Raw genomic sequence first — 16034 nt, forward strand, 5'->3', positions numbered from 1 at the left:
TGGGATCAGGGATTGTGCTAGGCTACCGTAGGAACAGCTTCCGTGGTGAATTGATCTTGTTATCAACGCCTCACTTTATGGTTACATTTTTTAAATTCTAAATTAATCGTTCTAAATTATTTAATTTATGATCATTTTTTTTCCGTGTTTACATAGGAATAGTAATTTCGATTAAAGGTTTACATGTAAAGCACGTTTATTCACCTTTATTTAATTCTGATTAAGCTCTGGGGAGGTCTCTAATTGGACAGGGGACCAAAGTGACATATGTCTACCGGAAGCAATTAAAGTCCAGTTACAGCATTTTTTTTCTTTCTTTCTCGGTTAACTTTGACACCACAGCTTTAAAAAGATACACATTTTTATGCTCCTGCCCTTCCACCCTCTTCATTCTATCCATTTCCTCTACGGCTCCCATTAAATAAATTGTCTCTGCTCGAGTACAGCACTTGCTTTGGGCAGCCATCTTGGAGCATATGTGTCCTCACGACAACAAGGTAACGAGCAGGTGTAGAATGACCAGGATCAATTCAAAGAGGAATGAAGGGATACGTGATCGAGTAATTGTTTAATTACACTTAAAATCCCAATAAAACCGCCTCTTCTGTCAAAATACAAGTTAATTCAGAGTAATCATTTTCATCTAGAATTAGATGTTTACAAGGTCATTTTAAATCTTTTTAAAGCGAAATTTTTTTTTATTGGGAATTAAAACTCATATAAACATGACTCCGTGTGGTTAAGAAAAACCTGCTAAAATGGAGACGTATGATGAAGGGGTTTCTGCTGGTTTGGAGCTTGGACATTTTGTCAGCAGTCTTTGTTTACCTCGCAGTATTTTGTTGCGACCTGGTGACAATAACGTAACGAAGTCACTCTTCGCACACAAGGCATTTCAGAAGTTTGCTTAACAGATCACTTTCATTGTGAAACATGTATGTAGGTGTGACACCTTTTTCTTAGTTGTGTTTTGATGCATTTTTTCGAGCCTGCTGATGGGAGTATATATAAAACAAAAAAAGGGAACTAAATATGAAGGCAAATTGAAGGTTGTTGGCAGGGACAACAGTTATTGAACCCAAGAAGAGCTTTATCTCCAATTCTCTCAACCAGCAATTAAAAATTGTCGTGTAGATAAAAATGCAGGCATTGGATCTACTACTGGATTGTCTACATAGAGAATACTTTGGGCCTGACGTGTGAAAACAAATGACAGTGTGGTGCAAATTAGGCCAGCCCGACCTTGTATCTGCTGCATGCTCAGTTGAGACTTACGAGACACATACCCACTGTGCGAAGGGAGCAGCTTAGAGAAAGCATAAGGTGTCAGCAAGCGGTCTCTAAAGCCAATCAATCGCCTTTACAGATACGCACAACTAGTTTTCTTTTCTGTTATAATTAGACGATTGTGATGATGCAAAGAGCGTCAAAAGAAAGAGAGACAGAGAGGCAAGAAAAACTGGAAAAAGGTGGGGACCATTAAATAGCTGCCCTTAGTCAGACGGAGGTATTGGGAGTGGTTGGCTTTCACAGGTAAACAGATGGTGCGGCACCATGCAACACTGACCTGCCACCACTGTCAGGTCAGCTGTGTGAGGTAGCGACTCGCTGCCATGTGCGGTTTCTCTAATTAATGCTTCCTCCTAATCTGAGCTGGGGACGCAGCGTTACCAGTGCCATTCTCACACATTGTATATAGGTAGATTTAAAGCACCTGTGATGCAGCCAGTTTGATGGCTACATTAGGAAATGAATAACTGTATTCAAATATAGTGTATTAGCCCTGCTTATTCAAGCTTTCGCGTCACCCAGATACCACACAGTTTGAATCCCATTTTGTGTCTCCAGCTCCTACAGCCAGGAGCAGACCTGTCATCATCTCCCCATTTTCCTATTTTAGCACCGTCTCATCATTGTTGAAACATCCCAGTTGCCTGTTGCAATGATAATGCACAAAGGACAGAGGGCATGTTTGATCTGTCTGTTCTAAATGTCTCCGTTACTACAAATCTGTTTTTTCTGCTTTAATGGCTCCAGCGTTGATGGCTTCTGCAGCTCTCATCTGTTGTGTCATAGTGAGATTTGTTTGTTGGGAATGTTTCTGTTTTATTAATTAATTTATTTTTTTAACCTGTGCTGTGGCCTGTGATTGTGCGGGGATATTCAGCTCTGGAAGAGGAGTTAAAGGAGGATGTTCAGTCGCGCACTGAACTTGGCAGCACGTTTGAAGGTTAGGCTTTTGAATGACTGGCAATGTTGCCTTCCTGCTGGCTATTCCGAAGAGCACAAGTCACGTTGTAAGACACCACACTTTGTGCTGGCCCGACGGAGTCAGCCTGGCTCCATGCCTGACTTCTGGGTCAGGCTGGTTGGCGAGCAGCACTCAAGTCTTCATCGCTCTTGTTGGATGGCCGGCCAGGAAGCCAGCTGTCAGTAAGTGTGGTTGTGGCAATGGAGGTGTTTGTGCAAATCAGAGAGGACATTTTTACCATTTGGACATGACAGGTGTTTGCCAACACATTATTTAACTCATTGAAGTTACAGCTTATTTTTGGGACCATGTTAAAAAGTAACTTGAAGGGCTGCTTGGTGAAAGTGTGTTGTTGCACACACTGCTGCAAAGATGCAGTGTGATCCAGAAAGTCTGGTTTGGACTATTCCTATGCCCAAACGATGCACAGGTTTTATAGTATTGTCTACTAGGGATATATTTCATTGTGTGCATTACTTTCCTGGAAAAGTTACACCAGTTGCAACTTCATCTCTTGTGACACTGAGTGTTCAAGACGGATCTTTAAGCACGCTGCCAGCAACAGGTTTATTTAATTTGCGGAGCGTGTCTGGGTGCTGGACTGATTGCTTGGACTGAAGTTGCTTTTTATTAGTTAATGAAACACTTCAGGTGTAAATACGGAATAGCTAATGAAAGCTAAGGTGTTATTAATTGCTTTAAATTTGTTAAAACTCATTTCAGAATGATCATGGACACAACGCATCAACATTTTGACCTATTTTTCACCGGTGTAGTGTTGAACAGTGTTGCTTCATCTTATACATTGAGGTAAAGGGTTGAAGGTAAACTTGGTTAAAAGTTTGAAATGTGCGTACGCCTCTGCTGCTCTCTCAAGTTTTTACCCGTGTACTCACTGACATTTCTTAACTTTTGTTTTTTTTTCTTATTCCCTCCACCCTGCCTCAGTTGTTTGCTGATTGCACTGCCTTGATCTACAGGCAGTCTTGTTCACAGTCGTGGCTGAGAGTAGCTAACATGTTGTCAGTGTTGTCAGCATCAAATATCTGTCCACAAAGTAATTGACCAATAGGTATAAGTTCTCCAATAGGGGAAATACTTGGTCAACTAAACACGCTGATCCCTACAACTCCTATGCTCAACCTAACAGTGTCTGTCTCTCAAATACGAAATGGTCCCAAAATGCACACCATTACATTCTCTCCCTCCTCTTCCTGTGAGAGGCTGGCTTTTCACTGAACTGTGTCGCTCGACATAAACACTTTCATCCTGACAGGATCAGTGACATCAGCCTAATAGCAAGTTTTTAATAGTCATCATTTATCCTTGGAAATGGAAAATAAATATAATTGGTGAGAGGCTGAGTGGAAGAGCTTGTAGCAAAACAATATCACAAACATTCTTGAGAATATTATCGGTTTGGACTAAGGCTAAACAATTTTTTGGAAAAGTTTTGATTTTTAAATCAGGTTTTTCTTGAATCTGTTCATTTTGGAGTGTAATCAGGCTTTTTTTTTTAATTGCTATGCAAATGATTTCAAATACATAATGAAATATTCTCACATTTGGTGAACTCCAGGCTCATGCTGTCGTCACAGCAATATAGGGCCGCTGACTGTTATTGAAACCCTGGTAATATATTGTGTAACATACTTTGTAAGTCAACATCTTTGCCATGCACTAGGTAAGTTTTCAGTTAAGTAACCTATTTTGTGTAGCACTGTAAAGTGCCTTACACATAAAATGTATTGTTATTGTTGTTGTTGTAATTATACCTGCAGCTCGGTCATATGCCTACTAATCTGTGGCACAGGGGCAACAGCCAATACGTCAGCCAATAAAAAGGTTTCAGAAACTGCTGAGGAGGGATAGTTGCCAAAAAAGTTGTGTGTTGACCGTTACTTTTTGCTCCAGTAGTCGGCGGTGGTCCCTCCTTCAGGGAGCTGCTTCATGTTAGTGACTGAGTGAGGAATTCCCTGAAAGACCCTCTGACTGAGTAGTCGATGAGATACTGTGCTGTTAGGCTGAAATTATAAACCTTTTCAAGCACCCCCCCCCCCCGCAAAAAAAAAAAAAAATACAAAAAAACCCTGCATACTAATCTTAACGACAAACTGTGTGTCATCTGTACTGCTGGTAGTTTTTTAAAATACAAATTGCCTTCCACTTGTTGCACAGAGCAGCTGTAAGTCTGATAATATCATGCGTCTTCATCTCATGAAATCGCTTCTTGACACCGAATAATAAGCAATAAGCATGTAGTGCACACATGAATCACATTCACCAGAGCCAGCACCTTAAAACATTACCGCCTCAATAGTTTAGTGTTTACCTGTAGTTCAGACACATTGTCCCTAAATTTGTCTCATCTTTGTAAGAATGCCTTGATCTAAACCTCTCTCTATTTCATTATTTTTCTTGGCACTTGTGTGAAATTAAAAAATAACACATGGAACACTGATAAAATTTAGGGATGTTCCATTTATACTTCGGAACTGTTATTTCGTTGACAGTATTTAACTGTACTTGTTTTCAGTCCACTCCACACAAATGTTAGGAGGATGTGTGCCTCTGCGTTCATGTTGGCGTAGTTTTTCTGTTTTTATTAGTTTTTAATGTCACTCAGTACGTTTTACAGCTAACCTCCTGTTGAGGTGGAAGTCATGTTATTTATTATATACTATATTGTTAAAGGTGTAATACAGGATTTTCTCGAAAAGATGAAGCCAAACGTCTGTTACTCACGTCTTGAAAAACGCGCATGCGCCAGGCCATCCGCCCGGCTCTCCTGCTTCTCTCAGGAAACGCGGAAGCATGCGAGCGCGATCTCCTCTTCTCCGGGCGTGCACGGCTCCGTTTACAGTTTCTGCGATCGGCCTCGCTCATAAAGCTTGTTTTCCGAAACAGTTACAGTTTCATTATGTCAGACTAGCCATCGGTAAGTACTAGCTGAAACCGAAGCTCACTGGCTACATAAACACTCTGAATACGCATGCGCAAAAGGGAGAAGCTTATTGGGAGCAAGCAGCTCGTCAGAATGATTGACAAACAGACCCACCAGTTATTTAGATGATCCACCCGGAACTCAATGCAAATAGAAAATCCTGTATTACACCTTTAAGTTTAATCCTGTAAAGTTGGCAGACTTATAGAGTGGTGGGTTAATACTTGATCTTTGCGGTGTTCTGCTCCTACAGCATTATTGTTGCTGTTATTATGAAATACTTCTTCTGCTCATGTGCAAGAGTGGCATGACTCGTACTCCATATTCTAGATTTATAACCTATATTGGTATTTTTGTAGTTGAGATTCAGCCTAATAGCATCTAATCTGTTGTCCGTAACTTTCAGGTACTCTCGATTGTTGACATTTGTAGTGTATCTTTCTCAGCACGCATCTAAGTATGCTTTTAATACAAAAACAACCCACAGTGCCACCTCATGTCCTGGCATGCTAACTCCATCATTTTCAGTGTTTCTGCCTTTGAGATGTAAACGGAAATCCTTGTCAGAACGTTGCCTTGTGAAGGCAAAGCTTTTCTGAGACACAGGAGGCCTTGTCACTTTAAACATTGTCGTGTTAACGGGGCCTGAGAGTCACCAGCTCACCGTAAGCCCACACTTGACTGTGAGAGGAAACTTTAGTTCCTAGAGAAAACCCATGCATGCACAGGAAGAACATGAAAGCTTCATATCTTAAGCCAGGCCCTATACCCTTGCTGTGAGGTGTGAATGCTAACCAGTAAATCACTGTGCAGCCTGTTTTTCTGTCTGCTACATGTTCAGAGAGGAGAAAAGTGAATGTTTTTAGTTATGATGGAAGTTTGTTTCCACGTTGTTGAGCTCAGTCGGTTTAGTTCCATCAGACCTGATAGTCAGTACGAAGTGGGACAAAAGTCATCACTAATTTGTATGTTTTGTGTGTGTGCGCGTGCGCGCGTGCCCTATGACTCACATTTTGATCACTTTTAAAGCCTCCTGAGGTATGTGTGTTCCTCTGCAAACACCGTTTGACGTGTGTTTGTTGTGTCTGTGTGACTGAGCTGTGTAGTTCAGGCAAGTAACCCATGATGCTGCCGTATCATGTGTGCGTTTTGTGTGTCTGAGTGTGTTTGTTTGCCGTTTTATGTCTTTATGTGAAAACCCAATGATGAATACATTGGGCCTTGTAATTGGGGAAAGGAGGGGGGTCGTGAGAGAGAAAGGGAGAGAAAAATATGGGGGTGTTGAGGGATATGGCTGCTTTTCTCTTGGTGACAGAGCCTGTTGCCATGGAGCTGGTCCTCCCATTGGTGGAAGTCTGGTCCAATCGCTTAACAGTGCAGATTGTTTCATCATTGAGAAGTTTCTCCTCTCTTCCTGTCTCACTGGCCACCTCTTGCTCCTCCATCTTTCTCTCTTCTTTCTTTTCCCTTCTCTGTCTCCCTTACACCGTCTTTCTCTTCTCGCCGTTTCTGACAATAATGAAAGAGGCTGGTAAATTACATAAGGATTATAATGAGTGCAGACGCTGCCATTCAGTTTCTTTTCCTCGCAGTTATTCATTCATTTAAAATAGCTCATGTGTAGCAGGCAGGATCTTTAACAAAAGTTAGAGTGAAACATTCTATTGTACTGCTGAGAAATGTCATTTGGAGCCATGGTCCTCTCTATCCACAGCATTTTAGGGCATAGGATACCAGATATGGCATTTAAAAAAAATAGATAAAAATTTGGGGCTACTTGCCCACTGTCTTCTGTATTAGTTTGATTGAGATTATAATAATTCATGTCATTTATTGTTTGTGAATTGTAAAGTCTGAAACTGCAATATTTAAAAAAAAAACTTTGATTCAAACAGCAGAGCACAACTTTGTTGTTATCTTGTGTCGTTCTCAACAGTGTCCATAATGTTGTTGGTACCGATTCTTGCCAAAAATCAACAAATAATATCCTTCTTTCTATTCAGAGGTTGGGGTCACTTGGAGTGAAAGTAATGGTTACATTTTTAGACTGCTGGTCGTGTGTTTTCAGAATGATTTTATCTTTAACTTGGCATAATTGAATCAACTTTTCATCACCAGTGTGATCACTTATTCCTTTTTTTGCGTTGTCTTATACTGATCTACAGTTTCCCCTCATTGTGATTCATTTTTTTCCCCTCTGCAGTCACTCAGTTTCTTTCACAGCGGTTGCTCACATGTGAGGTTTTTTTTTTTTTTTCCAGCCTTCGCTTTCCTGTGCTCACTTGCCTTTCGTTGATGCAACCTGGGTATAAATAAAGCAACGCGCTTCAATGCAGTGGAATCTCATGATGATGCAAGTGATGCATTGGCGTCATGTGACAGAAAATACAGACTTGTGAATGAAAACATGTCCCCCTCCCCACCCGTATGCATAAAGGGATGAATACAGTCATCAGCCATGTAATATATCTGTGATTATGGAAGGCTCCATTCATAAAATCAGATTGGTTTTGAAGTTGGTGTTGAAGAACTTTGGTTAAGATGCTATTTCATTTAGTTATTGGCAAAAAAAAACAAAAAAAAAAAATCAATGCAGTAGTTCGAACTGTTTTTAATTTTCCTGGTAATGTAATTTATGCACACAGAAAAACAGTTATTCAACTGTTAAATTTTGGCCCACATAGATTTCACTGTTTCTCTCAGTCACCCACATTCCTGCACTCTGTGCCTTCATCAATGATGCATGAAGGATCAGGATCCCCTCTCGGTCTTCGCTGCCACTTCGGCATGCAGAAAAAAACAGACAGTTGCGTAGTTGGACAACATAACTTCCTCTGCATCACTCGCCGTTTCCTTGGGCTTTTCGTCATGTGACGACTTAAACCTCTCCATACAGCGCGTGTTTGTTCATACGCAGCACAGAACTATACATAGTTTCTAAGTAGCGAAGGAAACCTGAGGAGAGAGAGGGAGAGCTTCAGAAAGGTAGGTAGGTAACTAGGGAGGGAGAGGAGGGAAGGAGGGAGAGAATGAGTCATAGCTCGTCCCACAGGACTGAGTGGGCTGGCTGAGTGGAGGAGGATGGCGTCAGCAGCAGGCCTGACAATTTAAGAAGACACATTAAAAGAGGAAGAAAAGGAAAGGGAGAGAGAGCTAACATTTAGATGTGGGTGGAAGGAGAGAGAGAGACATTGATGGGAGGGGTTGACGTGGAGGGGGCGTCAGGCAGGAAGGGGTATCCTCACAGCATGGAGAGAAAGGAGAGAGGGGGTGGCAGGGAGGAAGACAGAAAGAGACATAGATGGAAGAAGAGAAACCCTGTCTTCCGCTTCATTTGACCATTTATGTTCTGTTCACTTGTGTATTGCGCCTCAAGGACTTTTTTTTTTTTTGCCTGACTTTGTTGCTGTCGTCATCTAAGTTCCCTTCTCTCCTTTTTCTCGAAGCCACCACCGTCACCGAATCCCCCTCTTTTTATTTATTTATTTATTTTCCCAAAGTAGCTTATGTTACAAAACAGTGCTCTGAACATTTCCCAGATTATGTGTCCACATTTTGGAGGCGGAAGCACAGATTCTGTTTGATGGCTGCACTGTTCCTCCACAGTCTGCGGCGCTCTGCCAGCCCCCCTCTTCCCCTCCCTGCGTGAAATTGTGCAACCGACGCAAAGGGGAATCCTCTCTGACATAGGCGAGCTCTGGCGTGCGCGCGTACACGCACCCACTGCTGCTGATATATGTGCAGGCTCTTAGCTTGCACAAACTCTGCCGTTACCACACACACACACACACACACACACACACACACACACACACACACACACACACACACACACACACACACACACACACACCAGCCTCCACTCTGAAGACATAACCTTGCTGCCTTTTGTGAAATGGATTCTCTCTGACGTCAAATGGGCGAGGTGCGCTGCTGAATACAGAGGAGCTGAACTGGGTCGAGCTGCCTGTGTACGTCTCTCCCACTGCTGTCTGTGGGTTTGTAACATGCCTGCTCGCTCCCGTTCGCAGCGGTCCGGGCTCCCATTCACTTCCATCTTCCATTCAGCCCTCTGCAGAGAAAATGGAGAGGCATGTTTGTGACACATGCTCGTTCATTACGAAATTCAAAATAATACTGTGAATGAAGTAATAGATTAGAGTGACAGCTCTTGATAATTACCCACGTGGAATAGAGAAGAAAGAGGCCATGCTTTTTCTCTCTTCAGCTGCACTTTGGCTGCCATTGATAAAAATGAGCCAGCATGCGACAGCTGCTGTGCCCATTTGCACTCTGTTTGGTGGGTGTTTTTATCATTTTGATCAAACACCGTCTGATTAGCATTGGTCATGGTTTGATACCGTCTAATTAATGATGATGCGTCAAGAGGTTGAAAAGAACCCTCTGGTATTCACTTTGTAATGATGAGTCAGGAAAAAATTCCACTAAATAATCCAAACCAAATTTTTTTTTATTTTTCGAAACTAATTTGCTTTCACTTTCATTTTGTCTTTGATAATGGAATCCGACTGGGGATTTTGGATTTCTGCCAGATTATTTCCACTGTTTAATCAGATATTTCAAATAACTGATAAGTTAATTAGTCACTAAGACTTGATATAGACGCTGTTTCCACTCTTACCAACTGCCACGCAGAATTCCTCTCATTTCTCTGGCCTGCCTCGCTGCTAACTATTGCCGAGACCCTGACCCAGCTTGACCGGGGGCAGCTAAATTTGACAGTGAGCTCATACCTGCACAAAATATTTAGTCCGGCTGGCCTGCAGTCTGCAGTGGTCATATATAATCTCTTACACACTTTGTTGGCCCAGCTGATGGCTCTGCCAGTCTCTTTCAGTCTCTCACGCACACACACGGGCATATACAGACACATGCATGCACAATCGCACAAACAAGACTCCCTTTCATTTGCCGTTTTTGAAAGAGTAACTTGACCCAGAAAACTGGGGAGTGTGTGACCCGTGTGCCTCAGCTGGTCATCTGTCATCAGGGTCCCCGTAAGTCTGCAAGGTGGGCAACAATGTGGGTGGGAGCGCCTCTTCTTTCTGACGGCTGATGATGGATTTTTTTTTTTTTTGTCATTTATGGAAGACAACATTTTTTTTTCCCCATGTGCTGTCTTGTTGTACAGGTTCAAGACTGATAAAATTGCATTAACAGATTCTGAACTGTAGTGTTATTTTTGCCCAGATATGCCAAAAACAGATGATTTTAAAAGTTATCTATTGCCTCACCGTATTTTTTTTTTGTTGTTTTTTTGTTTTTTTTGTGAAGCACTCTAGAAAAGGAATATAACTATCAAATGCTTGAATAGGATATTAATATCAACCCTTAAATGTCTGTCAGACATGGCTATCCTGCTGTCTAGCACTCGTCTGTTTCTCATTTCACGAGCCAGCTTGATGTGGAGAACTCTTCTCCTGTGATGTAACAGGCACAAGTCCTGTGTGAATCAGCTGCCCTGCTGCATATCTGCAGACAGTTGGCACAAAGATGTCCACATCAGGCCCACCAGCACACTGACTGAACTGGGACACAACAAGCAGAGAGCAGGGCTGGATTCTGCAGTGTGCAGCTGATATGATGAGATATTGCTGTTAATTCCATAGCCTTGGATACCCCTTCATAATAATACTGTCTAACAATAAAGAAATGTGGTATCAGTCCCAGAGCTGCAGCGATTTGTTGGCGTAATCGACTAGGTCGACACAAAAAATTCTTTGATGTGAAAATTTCAGGAGCGATGCGCCATTGTTATAAATTGCTGTATTAGAAAATAAAGACACACTGGCCACTTCATGTTCTTCTGCCACTACAGTGCGCTACTTGAATTGCTGGGGGCGGTATCGCTCACTTTATGTTCCACAAGGAAACGGAGAGGAACACATCAATATGATGGAACAAACGGATGAAAACCCCCCCCGCAAGCATTCAGTGGAATATAGGGGGTAGAAGCTCGAAAACTCTGACCCATTTTCCAAAGTTCGGGAACATTTCGCTGAAAATAAACCAGCAAAACACATTAACTGCAAACTCTGACAAGCTCAACTCTCATTCTTTAACACCACAGCCATTCCTGAACACCTTAATTACTGATACCCTGGAGTCACTTTGCTGTATCATCACGAACCACAGAGAATAGGTGCTTAAAAGTAAAGAAGATAATCGTTACTAATCGAAAAAGGAATTGATAGATTAATTGACGGCAAAACAACCATTAGTCACAGCCGTCATCAATACTTGTTACACTAAAAATAGTGTTAACATCAACAGCATTGAGCAGTCATAACTATTTATGTACTGGAATTCATGGTCCAAATCCGTCTTCTCCTCTGCCATCCAAAGCATTTGAGATGTAGCATTTTTAAAGCCTTGACACAGTGTGATAACGCCCAGCAATTGTAGCTGCCTTCTCATCCACCGGTATGATCATTGTTCGTGCACACACCTGACATTTCACTGACTCACTCAGCTCAGCACGTTCCTATTGTGTGTGAACTCACCATGCTGTTACGCAGAACTCTACATACTAAGAGCGGAATATTATTACTTGTTCCTCATCTGTTTCCCCTGAAATAAACCAGTCTTTTTGTCAGACCAGTCTGGTAATTTTTGTCAAAGAAATAAATCATCAATACAGGTTTTGGAGTAAGCGTGGTAAAGATCGTGTCACCTAGGTTAGTCTGAGACTTCCTCTTTCATACATTCTGTGATTCAAGCAGTTGGTTGGAAGTGTTTTAATATACTTCCACCAAAACCTTGCTCAATCTGCAGTGGTGTTTCAGATTCATAGCAGTCGAAGTGGATTCATTTTTTTCAGCCATGATACAGTAATTGATTTTGGTCATTGATATTTTTTTTGACTCTCTTGTTATTTGACAAATGTTCAATGTAAACAGATTCTAATCAAAATGTGGATACTAGTGCATAATTATTAATGCCAGCAACTGTTTCCCAAAGGACATTTGTTGTATTTGAGTGAAGGGCTGTGCAATTAATCAATTTTAATGCATAAATAAATTATTTACTGAGCCAGGTGTTTAAAAAAGGGAAAATCGACTTCTCGTTAACTGTGTTGATCACAACATGAGACACACACACACACACACACACACACACACACACACACACACACACACACACACACGCTCTTTCTCTCACTCATATCTTTGAGCAACGTTCATCCAGGCCACCGTAGTACGTAACCACTTCCTATCAGAGCTCTACTGACATAGCGACTGAAGCTAACAGTTACGGAGAGCGCTCGGAGAGTTCAGGGCGAAGCCGCTAGCTTTACAGTGCCCCCTCGCTTGGAACTGGTTTCACCTGAGTAGGGTGCTCAGAATCTGAATTTAGTTTTGAGCCAAATTGTGTAACCTTCAGTGTGTGTATGATTGAGGCGTGTTGCTTCTCTTTGTGTGTTTTTTTTTATTTATTTATTTTTTTTTTTTTGCACAAGAAATTTTACGCAAACGAAGAAGGAATAAAAACAATTTATCAGTGATTGATTCAAAATATCTAATTTAGCAATTCTTCCTCTGTCTGTAAGTATAAAAACCTGTAGCTTTTTAGTTTAGCTGTTTCAGGGCAGAGTGTCCTGAACAATAGTGACTGCCCTGAGATAATGTGGGGACCGGCAAAAGGATTTGCGCCTCCTGAAAGTATCCTTGCTATGTCATATGATGGAGACGGTTTTCTTTCCTCATCTGAAACTTTCTGTCGATTTGGATGAACTAATTTTGAATTTGACTTCTTGATAACCAACATTATTGCATTGCAGTTTGCCTCAGCGAAGAGGAACTGTAACAGCAGCTCTCTCACCACTTGCTTTCACCCTGTCTCTTTTTCTCCGCTCATCTCTTTTCATTTCTCTCACTCTGTGCTCTCTGCAATCCGTGTATTTATTTTTAATATCATTCTTCTCCCTTTCCTTCACACTGGTGCTCGCTCGACACAAATGGCAGCGGTTGAGAATGACATTACCATCTCCTTGGCAACCGAGTGTGTGTGTGTGTGTGTGTGTGTGTGTGTGTGTGTGTGTGTGTGTTAGGGGGAGTGTTGAGAGAACTAAAGGAACATGAAAGAGGAATGGGTGGAGGACAGAATAGGTGAAGCAGGTTTATTCATAAGCAACCTTTTACTGTCTCTGATTCACAGATTTCCCTGCAGCCCCTCCCTGCCTCTCAGAGACGACAGGCTGCTTAGCCCTGAGATTTAGGATTGACACCTGAAGTGATTGACCGTCTCTGCTTTGTAATCCAAAGCCATTCACTGGTTTTGTGTGAGAATTTGCTGTATGAATGCAGTCGAGCAGCAGGAGGAGGAGACTATCGTGACTCGGTGAGGTCTGCATCACCGTGTGACTCTGCTGTGTGCTGCTGGCTGCTCAGTAGGTTTGATCAGGCGCAGGAGGGGTTGGGACATGTGGGTGTCCTGGTCCGTGATGCAGTGCCATGCTGCTGATGCTGATAAGGCCTTTGCCGTCGCATCGCCTGGGTTTTTCCCACACTGGGAATCCCTCCCTTGTTTGTTCGCTCATCTCGTTTATTCTACAGCACAGCGCAGCGGTACAGACAGAGACATGCATGGCTGCCGCTGATCTGTGCTGCGTACATCCATGCTGGTTAACACACTTGTGACACCAGGATCTGTGCTATTTGGAGTGTTATCTCACTGTTGGGTGCATTAAAGAAGCTGTTCTGAAATCCTGACTGAGCCAGACCTCTCTCTCTACACTTTAGTTCACATTTAGTGAACAATTCTGCCTTTTTATTCATTGAATTTTTATTTTATTCCTTTTTTAAAATATTTATATTTAACCTTAATTCGCTCGCTTCAGTTGCAGTTTACTAACATGCTGCTGTAATAAGGAGCGCCAGCATTCACAATTATTTTATATTTCTAAATTATCATATTCATGCACATAATTCTATGTGATATATTATATATTTGGATGTAAGATAAATATGATGTATAAAAAATATTTAAATCATTTCAAAGCTTTTATTTTAGACTTCTGTTTGTTTTTTTTTTAAAGTATTTATAATTGACAATACATAACTTGCTCGTTTGGACTCCCTTTTATATTTAGAACAGCCTTATCTTTTTTGTAGCGTTGATTCCTCAGGCTGCTGGAAAAATTCCTCAGTTCGTGTTAATAAGGTGGCATCGCACAGTTGCAGCAGATTTGTCGACTAAAGACCCACGATGCAAGATGTTCTGTCCTCCATGTCCCAGAGATGCTGTAATCCATTGGACTCCAGTCACTCCCCACGATCAGCAGAGCTCAGTTAACCTGTTGTCATTTGAAAGAAAAGGGTTGCTTGATGTTATGGCACATTATCCTGCTGAAAGTGGCAAGGCTTACTGGCGTCTGTGCTTTAAGGAGTTCGTCTGGAAAAATGGCAGTTTGCCTCATGAGCTCATTTTGAGGGAAATTAGGCAAATGAAGCAAATTATAAAGTTTTCACGATTTTGATCATCAAATAGCAGAAAAGTGGGAATACACACACTTACATAATTTTTAGTGATTTCTACTCCAGTGTTTAATATTATGCTGGTTGTCAAATTTTAAAGTCAGTCATTTAAAAAAAAAAAAAACAACTGAATAAAACCTCATTTAACACCATTTCATTGTGCATCTGGCTTTTCTTTTTGTTTTTGCTTTCAGCTCGCTCTTCCTCACAGAACATGTTCCCTTTCGATCAGTAGTAGTTCCCACAGTATGGAAGCGTACATTTTAAATAGCAATAAAGTCAAATAACTAACAATTTAGCATGAAGGTGCTGGTTTTTAAAAGCTGCGTGACAGTAGACTGCGAGCTTTCAGCTGCTTTGTCCCCCTCCCTGCTAGAATTACCAGCAGCGGCGGCGGCAGCAGCAGCAGCAGCAGCGATGAGTCACTCAGTGTGTGAAACATGACGTCACCCGTGTCTTCCTCCTCTGCTCTTGTTGTCCAGGGCTCCTGACTGTAGGACAAACCATGCTGCTGCACTGAGCCGGAGGGAGAGAGAGAGAGAAGAGAGAGGCCCCAGAGGAGCTGAGGTGCTGGCTGGCCTGCTGGTGTGCCCCTCCCCCTTGTCTGGCTGGCTACCTGCTGCCTCTTCAGTTCACCTGACTGCTGTAAATATGATATTTTTCTCATGTATGCATGTTTTTCCTCATATTGTTCTAAGGTGTGTTTTTCCTAAGGTTGAAACTTTCTTTCACCACGATCAGCTAAAATGTGTATCTATTGTTATGAGTGGATGTCACGCAGCAAGTTTGAAGTGTGATGTTTTGTGTGTTAGTTCCTCACAGCCCCATCCCAGAGGCTGAGGCTTGCTATGGACTGCACTTCGCCCCCTGCTGCCGCCCTGCCCTGTACACTACCTTAGTGGGTCCCCCTCGCCTTCCTGTGAGTGGCTCCTGTCCAGCCTCGCTGTACAGAGTCCAGCACAGATCTGGTACCACCTACAGGTAGATGTTATAGACGTGCATGCTCACACACAGCCGTCACACGTGTTTGGTTTTTTTTTTTTCTCCCCAGGGTGTGTAACAGAAGTCACTCTCTCAGCGTTTGGACTTTCTCTCTCTCTTATCTTTCTCAGCCACTCCCCCTGGGTCCTCAGCCCAACCCCCTCCCCACTCCCACCCTCTCCCCCTCCCGTAAGAAGATGTCAGTGAGCCTGACAACAGACATCCAGCAGGAGGGAGAGAGTGGGCCACTGATCGAGCCCTGCGGTCGAGGCAAGACCTCCCCTCAACCACAGGGCACCAAAGAAGGAACAGGAGAGGGCCTGGAGCCTGATGAGAGCGCCCCACAGGATGCACAGGTACA

General features: G+C 42.4%; 1 protein-coding gene across 11 annotated transcripts in view; it reads left to right on the forward strand.

The window, feature by feature from the left end:
- The window catches only part of r3hdm2 (R3H domain containing 2), a 79038-nt gene that overhangs the window by 13111 nt on the left and 49893 nt on the right, over window positions 1–16034 (forward strand). For 8 of the 11 annotated variants that reach the window (XM_030091957.1, XM_030091948.1, XM_030091953.1 and 5 more), the window contains 3 exons: window positions 15175–15337; window positions 15505–15673; window positions 15805–16029. In XM_030091957.1, coding sequence (XP_029947817.1) covers window positions 15871–16029 — 159 coding nt within the window. In that variant the 5' untranslated portion in view covers window positions 15175–15337; window positions 15505–15673; window positions 15805–15870. Of the gene's footprint in view, window positions 1–15174; window positions 15338–15504; window positions 15674–15804; window positions 16030–16034 lie in introns of those variants that run through there. The other 3 variants (XM_030091951.1, XM_030091947.1, XM_030091956.1) reach the window with 1 other exon arrangement.

The sequence above is a fragment of the Salarias fasciatus genome, chromosome 5 (assembly GCF_902148845.1).
Source record: "Salarias fasciatus chromosome 5, fSalaFa1.1, whole genome shotgun sequence".
NCBI classification, from domain to species: Eukaryota; Metazoa; Chordata; class Actinopteri; order Blenniiformes; family Blenniidae; genus Salarias; species Salarias fasciatus.